At 39.1% G+C, this 16,104-nt stretch overlaps 1 protein-coding gene across 3 annotated transcripts in view; it reads right to left on the bottom strand.

The window, feature by feature from the left end:
• The window catches only part of kiaa1549la (KIAA1549-like a), a 195,446-nt gene that overhangs the window by 46,254 nt on the left and 133,088 nt on the right, over window positions 1–16,104 (bottom strand). For all 3 annotated transcript variants that reach the window (XM_088339768.1, XM_088339767.1, XM_088339766.1), the window contains one exon: window positions 13,789–13,982. In XM_088339768.1, the coding sequence (XP_088195894.1) occupies window positions 13,789–13,982 (194 nt within the window). The remainder of the gene's footprint in view (window positions 1–13,788; window positions 13,983–16,104) is intronic.

Raw genomic sequence — 16,104 nt, forward strand, 5'->3', positions numbered from 1 at the left:
TTAAAAAACATTCATATGTTTGTAATCTTGGCTAAATCTAGCATCAAGTCGGTTGCATGAAAGCAGGTTAAATTTAGCCCAGCTCAGTTACTTTGATCATTTTTTTCTCAACAGCTAGCCCGCCCCTGACCAAGGCTAGGATTATCCCCAAATCAGGCAAGTCTACAGTCTTGCGTGTTAAAAAAATAATGGGTTTTATAGCATTTCCATTGACTTTCTTGACATTTTGCATTATTTTAACCATCCTGCATGACAATTTTACAGGTGGGCTACACTGTATTGTCATTTAATCTCACTCTGTTGACTGTGTTATAGCAACAGTTGCTGTTTAGCCATGTGTTTTATTGCTATGCCAATTAAGAATGCTTATTGAATGGCCATCAGAGGTTTCATGAATATTGATGTTATAGCTGTTTTTGAGATTCTAAAAAGGGACGCAAAAACTTGCAAAGATGGTATCAATGACGTTTTTGACAAGGATAATATAGTTCATGTAGGTCAAATTTCTAATCATCTGTTCCTTTATCAAAGTGATAGAATTCTGTTTTTTTATGAAGGTTCAACGAAATAAACAAAGAAGGAATAAAAAACTATAATTAAAATTAGAATTCACACATGTGCACCTAAATAAGCCAAAATGCGCCAACCAGAGTAGTTCAAGCTGTGCTTAATTATTTAGCCTGGATTTCTTTATTCCACTTTTGTGCAATACCTCCCTGAAAAAGCATCAACTCACCTCAACACAGTTTGCTATTATAACGTGTTCACACAAATTTGCGTTGTAAGAAATTAGAAATATAAACTCACCAAATTAATCATTAATTGAAGTGTGTTGTCGTTGCAGCAATTAGCACCACTTTTTTATGACCTAATATATGAATCATAAGATATTCTCTGCCCTTATATGGTTTGATTTATCAGTTGCTGGATTATCCACGGATGGTGATTCTCTCTTTTAACATAACAGTTGCAACCGTAGCGCCTCAAACGTCCAGTTCATTCTGTGGAACTATTGGTAGGAAGCAATAGGCGGAACTAATGTGGCACTTTTAGGAGTTGACCAGGGACATTAAAGGTAACGTCCATTCCCAGAGAGACGGTATGTCGTGAGATCGGGTGAGGTTGGATGTATGATTAAAGCAGCATGGAAAGATACTTCCCTCTCGTGAGTCTTATTCATACAGCCAATGTAAAGAACATTGTTACATTTTCTCTGTAAAATCTCATGCAAAACATTTTATCCTTGGTTCTACACAATTCATGCAGGTCACCCGTTTTTACTTCAAAACAGTGAATTTCTCAGAAAATTGAGAGATTTCGATACCTGTCCTTAGCATGTGTTTTGTCATTTTCCCTCAGAGACACGAGAGGGCTATGGAATGAAAGTGGATTAAAGAAATCCGGGCTAACTAAGCGCGGCTCGATCTAGTCTACTCGCTTGCACGTTTACCGAGACAGTATTAAAAGACACAGTTATCTCAAGCCAGCTGTAGATAGTGCGCGTTCACAGCATCCTCAAATAGACGATCTATCTCAGAATCGTGAATAGGAAAATGGAAGTGTCGCGCATCGTTTTTGATCACTGCTGAACAACAAATCATTATGGAGGTTTACAAAGATGTGAAAGAAGAAAAAAGGTTACATGGGAAATATTAGGAAAGGGAGAAGGTTTGGCAGACAATTGTGGACAATCTTCTAGTGGAGCAGTGCAAACAGTTGATATTCACGCACAACTACATGTCTTCATGTTGTTCTAACAATCAGGGTTCCTTGTTCTAAACGTTCTCCAAATAAATAGATCAAGCCTTTTTGACACACGAACAAATAAATATGAATTGGACTTATTTATACTATATTATTTAGGTAAATAAAAAGGTGTTTGACATTTTTTGTCACTTTTTAGAATTTCAAACTATAACATACAGTCACATCTAAGATGAATGGATACTTGACAACATCGAAGCGCACAGGGAGCGCAGTTGCTGTGTTTTGCGGAAACGTGGCTCACGTTTAGCATTCCGGACGCTAACGTGTAGCCACCTGGAGCTACCCGGAGCCATCCGGCTTCAACGCCGCTAAACAGAGACACGAAAGCCGGGGGGAATCGGAGAGGAGGCGGACTTGCTAACACGAGGTGGTGTATCCCTGGATTTTCACAAAGAAAAGTTTTCCATCTGCGGCAGGGATGTCGAACTTTTGGACTGGCGTGACGTCATCCACTCCTCTACAAGCACCCCTAGGGCATCATGTTAATCTGTTAATAAACAACGGGGTAGACTGCTGGAAGTGTGAATTTCCCTATGGGGATGAATAAAGTATCTCTCTATCTATCTTGACTAGCATTCTTAATTGGCCTGCAAGCAATACATATACCACATGAATGACTATTAAATGATAGTTGCAATTATACAGTCCACATACTTTAAGGGAATGACAATATAACCTATATGTAAATTTTTAATGCACGATAATTAAATACATGCAACACATCAAGAAAGACCATAGAAATGCTATATAAAACACATTCATTTTTCACATGATTGACGACAAGAGTGCTGGATGTATCTCTTAGCATAGTTGTTAGCCTGGTCTGAAGCAGGCTAGCTGTAGAGAATATACATAGAAACTGAGCTGAGAGAAATTAAACCAGCTTTTATGCAAACGACCTGGGTTAAATTCAGCCAATGTAATAAACGTATGCCGGCTTAATCTCTTATTTTGATTCTGTGGACTATGCCCCAAGAATGCGAACCGAAATTTATTCTGTTTTTAATATTGGAAACCTGCAAAGGTGATTTCATAGCATGCCAGTTTTATTGCTAAGACTATTAAATGTCGCGGGTCAATCATATTGGCGTTCTTTGATAACCACAACCACGTTAGGGCGAGTCTGCTTTTGTAACCGACGATAGGTAAGAAAAAGAAAGGGCTCAGGGGAGGTCCTCAAGACCTGGTTGGAATTTCTTATCTAGAGACTTCTTTTCTTGCCTTCCTTGCAAGTTCTAATTCCATTCATGTCTTCTCTTTGATTTATGCATACATGTCAACCTGTACGTTTTTGCCGTAAAAAGTTCGTTTATTATGTATTTAAGACGTGTACGACATACAAGAAAATCTGAACGGAAAAACTCAAATTTCTCAATTATGGGTACTATCACGAAACGGCAAATCAATCAAGTCAAAGGAGTTCGCCGCGGTAGCCTCTATCTCGGTATTGTTTTTTGTCGTTGCAAACGAAGTGAGCGGTTTGATGCTACTGTGCGCACGCGTCTGCTGTCTGCGGATTTCCCATCATGCATCATTCCGAAAAAAAAAAATGATGTAAGATTATTTTGTATTTTGTAAGGGGAAAATACGACAGTTTGTGAGGACATGGAGCCGTGGAGGTTGACAGGTATGTTTGTGTTTCTACTAAAGTTTAAACTTGTCACGAACCATGTGCAGGTGTCGAAAAGACACAGAGTCTGGATTTTATCCATTGTGAGGAACTCAATTTACAGAATGTATTTTATAGACCATAACCCCAACCTTAATGGAGTCAACCAAAACCAACAAAAGTGAAATTCAAACCTAAACTCTAAAGCCAAGCCTTGATCCTCAAAAGGTGTTGATGAGTTCCCAAGACTGAACAAAATGTTCCCACTCTGATGTTGGTTAAAATAAAACAAAAAAAGGAAAATGAAAAAAATAGCCTTTACAATGCAATACCTATGAGAACACACACAGCCACATGCACATGGATGCGTGCAAAAACACAGAAGCACACAGCCTTGAGCCATGTAAGCTAGAGTAGGTACACAATGTGACAGGCCCATCTCATCCACAGGTGGTGTGTTGTGCACACTCTGTAGATCAGACATCAGTGCTGCAGGCGAGGCTAACACCTTGACAAATAAATACACACAAAAACACACTTGTTTTTGGGGCGATTGATACAAGTGTAAGAAAATAGAAACAATGCATGCTTTTATGTGAATAAACTTGGTGTATGCTGGAAAGAATAGCAATGAGACCAATTATCATTTGACTGTTTAGTATTTAAATGGATAAATGTGCCTGTAAATTGTTTTAGGAAAATCCCTCAAGAAAATTAAACAATCCATTTAATGGTTAAACAAGACGAACTGTTGTGATAACTTAGCGTAATATTCTATTCCAAAAACATTGTTGTCATGATTACCGATTGCTGATGTGACTTGTGCCCGCTCATTTGGCGCCAACCGCTGTGAGCTCTGATTGGCTCCCTGTCTCTATTTAAACCCAGTCCTGTTACTCTCCTGTGGTCAGTCTGTCTGCGAACCTCTCTTGATACAAGGCTAGCCTATTTAGACCCTGAGTCCCGCCTGTCCCGTTTTTGCTCCCGTTTGACATGTTTTGATCCCGACCACGCCTGCTCCCCTGTCCCGGCTTACGACCCGTTTTTTATCCCAACTACGTCTACTCACCCGTCCTGGCTTACGACTCGTTTCCGACCCCAACCACGTTTTTCCCGTCCCTGACACCGCCATCGCTTGCTACGGAAGATCCACTTCACAATCCGAGCGCGAGAGCGACTTGCTTCCCGCGTCCAGTGAACACCGGATCATGGGCGCAGCTCCACCTCTTTCTTTCAATAAAACTTGTGGTAAACGTTGCACAATTGGGTCCTGATTCCGTTCTGGTTGTGACAATTGTGACAGTTCCACAAAAGAACATGCAGCGGACATGTATGTGTATTGCCATTAATGACTGATTATTGATCAAGTTTACATCGTCCTTTAAGGTAAGTCTAGACTTACAGTAATCCCTCATTGCTATCCAAAAAGAACTCTTGAAGTAGTTTTTTTTTTACAATGAAATATTCTATCATACATTGAAACCAAAAAACAAACCTGATTACAGGCTTAAGCTGTCATGTCCAGCAAGGTCGCCGTGGCGACCGGCTGGCCCCGCCCCCTTGGCACCGGCTGTAGCAGATTTTCTAATTTGCGTGTGTGCTTCTTAAGGGCGGGTTGGGGATTGCAGGTTGCGGGTTCATTACAGTGCGTTTTCTGTTCTGCATTAATCTGTTCTGTTTGACGTGAGGAAACCTGTGTTTGCCCGTTCTGAGTAAAGCCTGTTTTGTGAGTATTCCTAGTCTGAGTTCCTGTTTGCCTGTAAGCCTGTTTTTGTTTTGTCCCTAAGTGTTGGACAACTTTTATTTTGCTAAATAAAAGTAACTGGTCGTTACGCGATTGAGTTCATCCTTCCTGCCTCCTGCCTCCGATTTGGTCCGGTCTTGTGACATAAGCAATTAAAAAAAATAAAAGTACTAAATGAACATTTGTTATTAGTTGTTGGGTTTTGTTCTTAATAACTACTGTACCGTCAAATAATAATGAGCGGAAAGACTGTTTAGCCAATCAGAATGCAGAGCACAATGCACAATGCAAATCGGTGAAGTAGCGTAACCGTGAAAAGTAAACCACCTTATAGCGAGGGATTACTGTACAGTAAACCCAGGTTGTCGCAGGGTTCAGTTTCCAAAATAAACCTCTGGTAGGCCAAATTGGTGAAGTAAAAACCTTAATTTTCTTAAGATTAAATACTGTACAAATACTGTACACTGCATTAAAAACCTTTTTACAGGCCCAAGCATTTGCACATAAAAGCACTGTATATACATAATTTTATTTGTATAGTTTTTACAAATAACTACTGTACCTTCAAATAATAAAAAGTAGGGATACTATTTAGGCAATCCAAATGCAGAACACAATGCAAGATGCAAATCCATGAAATAGCAAGGAAGTGACAAGTAAACCGCGTTATAGTGAGGGATTACTGTATATTTTTTTATGTCGGCCACACTGAACAGTAAAAAAAAAAGAGTCCTGCGCTTTGTGTCCCTAATTCCGGATGTAATGTACATCAACTAATCCGCCCTATTGCAGTACCTACCCGCTTCCAATCTCAACTACAATTTTATAGTGGAAAAATTATCAAGCATGGCTGAAGACTGACAGGTAATGTTGGGGGTGCACCCAAGTGGGGGAAGCAGAAACTGGGGCAAGGGGTGCTCAAAAAAAGGCATTTATTTACAAAACCACAAAGTAACAAACAAACAAGGCGGCCGAAAACAAATGACAGGTTTAAACAAAATCAAAACAGAGGCAAGAACCTAAACTGGAAATGGAAAATGTAAAAAACAATGTAACAAGATAACAATTGGGTACTATACTACCAACAAAAATGTCCAAACCAGAAACAGGAAACAAAAAATAAACCTGATGTTATCACGATTGCTGATTCAGAGCACCTGTGACTGCTCAATTGGCGCCAACAGCCCTGCGGGGCTGATTGGCTAATGGACTCTTTTTAAACCCCCGGCTTTCAAGAGATCCCTGTCAGATCGTTGTGCAAACCGTTGCTCCCAGCTCGGCAAGCCCTCACGTTCAGACTCTGTTCCTGCCCTGTTTTTCTCTGCCCGATACCCGTTGCCAACCTGTTTCCAGACCTGACTCTGCCCCATTCTGCCTTCCCGATATCTGACCTGTTTTGCCCCACTACCTGCCTGCCGACCTTGTTTCCGAACTTGACACCGCCCTTGCTCTCCCGTCCCGGCTAGCGACTTGTATTTCCTGCCAATCTTCGACCACCCTTGCTCGACACGGCAGTGCCACTTCCGCGTCTCCAGCCACCTGCTACCCTTGTCCGTCAACCATCGGATCATGGAAGCAAGCCCTACTCTCCCTCTTTATTAATAAAAACTGAGCAAACGAGCGCTATTTGGTCCTGTGTCTGTTTCTGGTCTGTGACAGATGTAGCAATGATAGTGGATAGAAAATCACTGGACCACGCGTGCTATCCGAAATGTCATAATAAAGGAGTTAGGATCATTGGGGACAGGCGTTTGGGTATTGGACACACCATTGCCCAGTTCCAGACCTGGTTAGTGCCATTTAGTGGAAGGAGGCGTACCAGACCCGGACACTTAATGTTTTATTTTGAAAAAGATGCTTGATATTCGCCAATGGGTTTCCTAACCATTTTCTTCATTTTGTTCTATCATACCATTCTTATGGCAAGTATGTGCTAAAGAGTGCAAATTTCCGTCTATATATACACAGTCTATATTTATACACTAGTGTGGTAAAGCCAATTATGCTAGTATTTGTCATGGTCGCCATTGTTTCACCCCCTCCGGCATGGAAAAAGTCAGGATTATAAATATACATGTTTATTGTCCTCCAGGGGCAAAGCACGCCTAATCCCACCGTTTCCTTTAGTGGTGTATGAAAATGAGACCGATACATGTGCATTCACTTCAATTTGCATTTGTGTGGGGATGCAAAATATACAGTGGCTTGCGAAACTATTTGGCCCCCTTGAACTTTCGAAAAGTAATTGAAAGTAATCCAGTTAAAGTAACCCTACCCAACCCTGTTTATCGGATATTTTAAACTTTTTTAACAAATAAAAAAACAAAGAAGTGGGTGTACAAAACTATTCAATGTTACCTAAAGTAGTGGAGTAAAAGTACTGTTTTTTTTCACAAATTTACTCAAGTGAAAGTAAAAGTATAGGGATTTAAAAATAGTCAAGTCAAGTCATGTTTATTTGTGCCCTCAATCACAAAGAGTCTCAAATGGCAGCACAGATCAAAGACCATTGCAAACTATTATTACAGACTATTATGACACCACCCCCTCATTTAAAACCTACATGAGGTAAAAGAATACACATATTATCAACATAAAATATAGATTATTCATATGCTATAGAGTAGAAGTGATGTTTAAGCTTAGGTTTAAACATTTCCACTGAGGTTGCGATCAAATCTCAGGGGGAAGAGCATTCCACAGAACGGTCTCGAACATGCGAATCTCTTCTTGGCTCTTGGGATCACTAGTAGACCAGCGTTTTCAGAGCGAAGGCTCCCGACCGGAACATAGGGGGAAATTAAATCTGAAAGATATGAGGGAGCGAGTCTATGCATGATTTTGTATAATGCGAACAGAACCTTAAAATCACATCTTAAGCTAACAGGGAGCCAATGCAGGTTAGCTAAAATTGGGGTAATGTGATCAAACTTTCTTGTCTTAATTAAAAGCCTCGCTTGATTTTGGACTTCGGGAGACCGGAGAGTAGTGCATTACAGTAATCGAGACGGGAAGTAACAAACGCGTGAATTATAATCTCTGCATCTGACTGAGACAGCATAGGACGAATTTTAGCAATATTGCGAAGATGGAAAGAAAGCCTAACTAACTTTTTAACTGAGTCACTCTGGGCAAACTGAGTCACTCTGGGTGATATTACATTTGTTAGAGCAGTTTTTGAGAACAAGTCACGGCATTTAGATGGACCGATAACTAACAATTCGGTCTTTTCAGAGATAAGGCGCAGGAAGTTGGGTGACATCCATTCTTTTATCTCAGTGAGACAGGCCTCCAAATTTCCACAATTTAGTGTGGCAGATTCATCCTTCGGAAGACACAGTTGATTGTCATCTGCATAGCAATGGAAACTGATATTACACTTGCGAATAATATCACCCAATAGAAGCATGTAAATGCTGAAAAGAAGGGGGCCAAGTACTGAACCCTGCGGAACACCACAGGTAACACTAAAGGGCTCAGATGTCATTTCACCATATTTAACACAGTACGTCCTATCTGAGAGGTAAGATCTGAACCATAAGAGGACGGTTCCTGAGAGAGCAATCCATTTTTCCAACCGTTCTAGTAAGATATTATGGTTCACAGTGTCAAAAGCAGCACTATGGTCCAGCAGCAGCAGGAGTGATGAAGCACCAGAGTCCATTGCCAGTAGAAGATCATTGGTTACCTTAATCAGGGCTGTCTCAGTAGAGTGGTTAGCCCTGAATCCTGATTGCCTTGATTCAAAAAGATTGTTCTCGGATATAAAATCATTCAGCTGCTGTGCCACTACTTTTTCAAGTACTTTATAAAGAAACTGTAGGTTTGACACAGGTCTATAATTACATAAGCTTTCTGGATCAAGGTTGGGTCGTTTCAGTGTAGGTTTAATAACAGCGGATTTAAAAGCCGCTGGAACTACACCTGAGGAGATTGATATTTTTATACTCCTAGAAGTATAAAATTTCCCAAAACTTACACAAGTAAATGTAACGCAGTAAATGTCCATTATGAGTAAATGTACTCCGTTACTACCCACCTCTGCCGAACTGCAAGCCAGCCACATCGTGCATTGGTAAAATTAAATAATGTTATTTCCTAGCAGCTGCATCATGAATATTAATTGGTTATGGTGACATATATCGTGCGGGACATGTATAATATATTTACCTCGCATGTGTTCTGCAAAACCTACTGTTCAGAGGTTTAAGATTTTATAATCTGACGTACTTGTTAGTTTTCTAGCATTCAAACCTTCTCACAAGTTACTAAAACAAGCATATAAACAGGGTTGGGTAGGGTTACTTTAACTTGAGTACTTTCAATTACTTTTGGATTACTCCAATACCAAATATGCTAATAAAAGACAAAAGAAACTAAATATGAATAAAATTACTAAATTTTGTGCAGGCTAGGGGAGTAACATAATACACGGAACGGCAAAAATGATGTTGGCAAGCTGTTTGGATTTATTTTCATTTTGTTTCTGTCACATTTTATGTTAGTTTTGCCGGAGATCAAAGAGATCAAAGCCAGGAGAGAAAGCTTACCACGTGTTGTGAGTCATCATTTTATTCATATTTAGTTTCTTTTGTTTTTTTTTAGCATATTTGGTATTGGAGTAATCCAAAAGTAATTGAAAGTAATCCAGTTAAAGTAACCCTACCCAACCCTGTTACCTGCAAGGTTCTCTCAACTCAACTTTAGGGCAAGCTGTTTGGATTTATTTTCATTTTGTTTCTGTCGGATTTTATGTTCGTTCGCCGGAGATCAAAGAGATCAAAGCCAGGAGAGAAAGCTTACCACGTGTTGTGAGTCATCGTTTTATTCATATTCGTTCGACTTCAAAATACCGCATTTAGGACACAACGTCAGTGGAACCCGTGTATTTTTACCTTCATGCACTGTAACTTTGACTTAAGTCGCTTCTTAATAAGTAATTTTGAGCCTTCATTTTTGTGCGCCGGCTAGATTTTCTTGTGCGCTGAGAATGTGCAATTGCACATGTGCGCAGCTTAGAGGGAACACTGGTGGGTACTGAAGTCAAACCAGTTGAAAAAACAGTGCTTTAAGGGGACACACTTTACAGACACACAAGCACACGGTGACAGTAGCTTCCTTGGAAAAGCAAATGATCGGAACACATTGAAATCCGGTAAATGCATGTGTTGTGCTGCCTAAGTGTCTGCAGACAGCATCTTGTTAACACTGGAATTATGGCAAGATCACATCAATCTGTGTGATTTATCTCAGTGTACTGAAGGCTTCACCCGCACGTTTCTGCCTGTGCTGAAAGGCCCCGGTCTTTGTAATTGCATTGTTCTGGGGCATAGCAGCAGATGTTCCAGCTTAGCACATCAAGATGAGAACAGTGACGTGTATCATAGGCAGTATTTAGCCTTTCCGGAAATTATTTTTCTCGTTAACAAGTACTGCATTGCGCGATTGATACAACTTTGTCACCTTACTAGCATTACTATATAGTGCACACTATATTTTTCTGCTACTTATCCAAAGTGTTAGACGCGTTACAGTAAAAGAGTTATTAGTTACCATCAATGTTCCCTGTAATTTTCCACGGGTCTGAGCGTTCACACAAAGTCGGTGAGCAACGCTTGAAACAACAATGAGCAACAGCAATCCCAAGTGTGGCAACTAATCCATTATCAAACATGTCCAAAACTTGACATGAGTCTCCGGCAATGCAAAATTATTTTTCACTTTTGAATGAATTGATTAATGTGCTAATTGCGAATGTTGTACGGCCTACAAACGTCGTTTGTTTTTACAATTCTTTCACAAGATATCCATTTCTTTTTTTTCCTAGTATCTTTTCTCGCATAATACTAACATTTTTGGGGGCTTATTTAGTCGGTTGCACGATACAGAACTGTATTTAATTACATTTTTTTAGTGGAAGTTCATAGTTGGCAACAAGATTGACTTGATACAATTGGAAATTATTTAAATGCAACGCAAACTTTTTCTTCTTTTTCCCTGTTTTTTTTCTACTTTTTTTAAATTCCTTTGTGTTTATTTTTCCCAGCTGTTTCTTTTTTCTTGCTTTTTTGTTCTCTATTTCCTTTTTCTCTTTATTTGTTTCTTTTCTTTTTTTCCTGGCTTTTTCAGATTTTTTCTGCTTTTTTTTTCTCTCTTTCCCAGCTCTTCACTACTTTTTCATTTTGATATTTTTTATTTTCTGTTCTATTGCCCCCCGCAAGCCAAATATGGCTCTTTCTATGAGTACCTATGGCTCAGAAACAAATTCAATTGCATGCAAATTTTCTCAATCTCGTGCAAATTGATCCTGTTCAGATACACGCAAAGCCAAATCTAAACTTCACGGCAAGAAATTACTTTTCAGAATATATAGGGCACGTTTTCACTACAATTTACAGTCAAGGTGTCACACAAAAAAAAACTCGTTTTGGCTGTACAACGCTAAAGAATCCTTTATATAAAGGTTCACTATATAATCTTTGTTCAGTGTTCAGATACTTTTTGATGAATCCACGGAACAAATTGTAAATACGCGAGAACACCGGAAGAGAACTTAAAGTTATTTGATTGGGTGAGTGGGAGGGATGGGTGGAGCTATGCAAAAACTGCAAGCACTCCCTCCCATCTCTCGCCCTACTCCGTCTGCGCCAAAGCGCACATCAGGCTCCCTGTTCTCAAAATGTTGTGACGTTTTTACAAAATAATTTGTGTAGCATTTTCATATTTCTACTTTTGACAGGAGATATATTAAGGAGAGCACAATCTTTTGGGGTATTTAAGATTTTTTTCATATATACATTGACATAGGAGCAAAGGAATTTGAATGTTATTTCAATGTTAAGTTGTTTAAGTTAAGTTCTAAGTTGTATAACTTAACAAGATATTTTTATTTACAGCAAAACAATAAATACTGTATAAGTGATTTAAGGTTTAAATTTAATATTTTTGGCCGTTCATTATTCATATTTATGTTCCAAAAACATTCAGTTTAAGTGTGTTCAATAAATGTTTATCCTGGTTGGCCCGTGACCTTAAGTGTGTTTTGAATTTTGGCCCCTTGTGCAATTGAGTTTGACATCCCTGGTTTGGATGATGACGAAGTTTGTGAACTGTTTTTCATAAGTAGGAGAATAACGCACCATGTTTTAACCACATAAGTTCATTTTTTTATGACGCATTACCGGAAATAGTAATTGCATTCCAGGAACGTGTATATTTGTAACACTGCTTATAAAATGCAGATCATGAATTACACTGGCCTCGGATTTTTGACTACTCCTGCATCACTTCTTCGACTGTACCCAGAAATGGAGAAAATCTGGTTTAAAGCCCAGAGATAAAATGGATATGGAGTGTCTCGGCTAAGTCTTGGTTTCCAAGCTCTCAAGATTTCACAAGCAAAGAAATATAAAGGCTTCACTGCTTTTACAGGTAAGTGTAGGGGGTCGTCCTCTGTGCGGGTATATAAGGAAATTTGTAACTAGATCGTTACTTTAAGAGTAAAATGCTACTTTTTAGTGAATCGTGAATGTGAGTGGTAATTGAATCACTTTTTGAATGCAGTAACTGGTAACCAGTGTTCCCTCTAAGCTGCGCGCGTGCGCAATTGCGCACTGCTCGCACATTCTCACCGCACAAGAAAATCTAGCCAGCGCACAAAAATGAGGGCTCAAAATTACTAATTAAGAAGCGACTTAAGTCAAAGTTACTGTGCATGAAGGTAAAAATACACGGGTTCCCCTGACGCTGTGTCCTAAATGCGGTATTTTGAAGTCGAGTCGAAGTAGAGCGAAGTTGAGTAAAGTTAGTAGAGAACCGGCTTCTTCGGCTCGGCTCACTAAAAGGAACCGGATCTTTCGGGTCTTAAACGGCTCCTCAGGTTGTTTTTGCTTCTTTAATCCCAACATGACCAAATATTATGTAAAACTAAGCACAAAATGACTTAAAAGAAGGGGGGAATAGAACAAAAAAGAAAAAAATACCAAAATGAAGAAGTAGTGAAAAGCTGAGAAAAAAAGAAACAAAAGGAAGAGAAAAAAAGAAGGAACATTTTAGAAAAAAAGCCAGAGAAAAGAAAGAAATGTAGGAAAAAAGTAGATAGAGAACAAAAAGAAGTAACAAAAAAGTAGAAAAAAACACAGAAAAAAGAAGAAAAAGTTTGTGTTGCATTCAAATAATTTCCATTTATATCAATTGAATCTTCTTGCCAACATTGTACTTCCACTAAAAATGTGATTAAGTACAGTTCTGTATCTTACAACCGACTAAAAAAGCCCCCAAAAATGTTAACATTATGCGACAAAATATTTCAGCAAATAAAAAGAAATGGATATCCTGTGAAAGAATTGTAAGAACAAACGACGTTTGTAGGCCGTACAACCTTTGCAATAGTACATGAGTCAATTCATTCAAAAGAGAAAAAGAATTTTGAATTGCCGCAAACTCAGCAAAATGTAACTTGATGTCAAGTTTTGGACATGTTTGATCATGAATTATCTTGCCACACTTGGGATTATGGTTGCTCACTGTTGTTTCAAGCGTTGCTCACCGACTTTGTGTGAACGCTCAGACCCGTGGAAAAATTACAGGGAACATTGCTGGTAACTGTAACTAATTACTGTTTTGCAGGAATATCCTCAACACTAATTATAGGAGCGTTGTCACCTACCCTCCTTTGTGAATATCAGCAGATGGTGGCCTCTTGTTGGCGGTGCCATCGTGGTACACCTTCTTATCCAGTGACATGGAATGTGGGGGGTCTCGCACAGGAAGTCCCAGAACTAATGTGTCCTTGTTCAGAGAGATGGTCTCATCGCCAGTTCGACCCATGTGCTTCTTGGCGTAGTCAAAACCCTGAACAGGCTGAAACAAGAGGAAGGGAACTGAGAGTCAAACACAAGGTACATTTGAAATGGCCAGAAAAAAATAGTTCTTAAAAACACACCAAAAGCCAATAAAAGCGATGTAGCAGATCAAAACCTGATGAATGTTGATGTGAGAATGGAAAAAGCAGTTATCACGAGCATATGTATGGTTCATGTGTTCCATTTTTCAAGCGCCATGAAAGACTTTTTTCCCCTTGTAAAATAATTTTTCAGATAAGTATCTAGAGGACCTTTTTTCCCTCTGCTTGTTCAAAACAACATTCGGGTTGCTAGATGAGATGGGTAAACATAAACGCTGAAGGAGCAATTCTGTTAAAGTTTTTAATTACAATAAATATATTTTAAAAAATCAACAACAAACTGAATATTCTGGGCTTGTTCGTACGGAACAAGGTTGCGTGGTATGCTTTCGAAATTGGCTGACAATCATTTGTATACAAGAGGGGCTCAACACGGCAGGCTCACCAGACAAAAACTAAACTCAAGTCGGTGGAAAATCTCTCAAATCCCAGCTTCACACAGAACCTTTTGTCCAGACGGTGTCTGGCTGTTACTGATTAAACTCAAGGACTTCAAACAAAAAGCACAATGTGAAACGCTGTAGTGACTGAATAACAACTGAATGAATGGATATATAAAGAAATCTGGTAATTACATCACAAAGTAGAATATCACACTATATTTACCGTAAAATCCGGACTATAGAGCGCACCTGATTATAAGCCGTACGCACTACATTTTGCGGGCATTATTGGTTTCGTCCTTACACAAGCCGCACCTGTATTCAAGACGCACGCGCCCACTTTAAAACATGTAGCAAAGTCAAAAGCTTATCCCAAATTTGACTAGGTGCCGCGATCGTAACTATAAATATAGTACACAATCCAAACACCACAATCAGCAACATGAACGGAAAATGATACCTGTAATTAGAATTTAATGCAGACCTTTAAAGTCCAGGTACGGTTGCAAGTAATCCAATGAAAAAAATGTATATTTCCAAAGTTAAGGGTGGGTATCCACCATTGTCCGCTGCAACAACAAACAGATTTAACTCAGCTTCACCCGACTTCCCGTCAGCCCGCGTTTGCTCCGCCCCTTCTTTTTGATTCGGTCGTAGAAAACATATCACAATAAGTCTCTAAAATAAATACATTAAACAAATCTACAGTTGCAAATACATATTATACATGGTTACACATATTTACAAAGAAAGACGGTACACCGAGAGAGTTTTCAAAGCTATAATAATGATATAATTTTCATCCCAAACCGCGCCTGTGAAAGGTACCAACGCGCTACTAATAACACGCTCGCAACGCATCATGCGTATCTGGTAAAAAAAGCCATACCGCAATTGTGAAATTCACGGTTAACCTTCTTCATCTTTCTCCTTATAGCTGCCGCCATCAAGGGCGACCTCCTCATTATCGGAAAGAACCTTTGTCAGACTAACAATTCGTACGCAAACTAAGAGTATGCCGTCTACCTTGGTGCACTAATTCCACCGGTCTAAATTTTACCTCTTGTACTCGAGTTCCGCTGGTGGCAGTTAGAAAAATTACATAAATTGGCCACTTCACTGAATAAGCCGCAGGGCTGAACATTTGGGAAAAGAGTAGCAGCTTATAGTCCGGAATTTACGGTATATGAATAATCATGACGTGGAATAATTGCAACTAACTAATGGAGATATAAATTACTGAAATAATAAAGAGGTAATAGCTGAAAAAAATGATCATGACGATATATGCAGTGACATTACAACATAATCCTATTCAACAAACAGGAATTCAAAAAACCTTTGTACTACTTTGTGTATAACGCAAGCCCTATTTTTTGATTGAAAATCTGTATAAAAGTGTGTTTCAGAGCTCAAACTAAGTATTGTTAGTGACAAATGTTGTTGAATATGTGCAGCCATGATAAAAATTATTTATTGACGTAAACTATGAACACAATACCAAGATAACATTTACAATGTATTTGTTTATGTGGTTTTATGTCCGATCCATCATCATAATGCTTTCTGTTTTCTCCATTCTCTAACAGTTTTCTCCGGTACTGTGACTGAAAACAGTGTAATAATGAGATAAAAT

This window comes from Urocampus carinirostris, chromosome 7 (assembly GCF_059441175.1).
Source record: "Urocampus carinirostris isolate Australia breed hairy pipefish chromosome 7, RoL_Ucar_1.0, whole genome shotgun sequence".
Lineage (NCBI taxonomy): Eukaryota > Metazoa > Chordata > Actinopteri > Syngnathiformes > Syngnathidae > Urocampus > Urocampus carinirostris.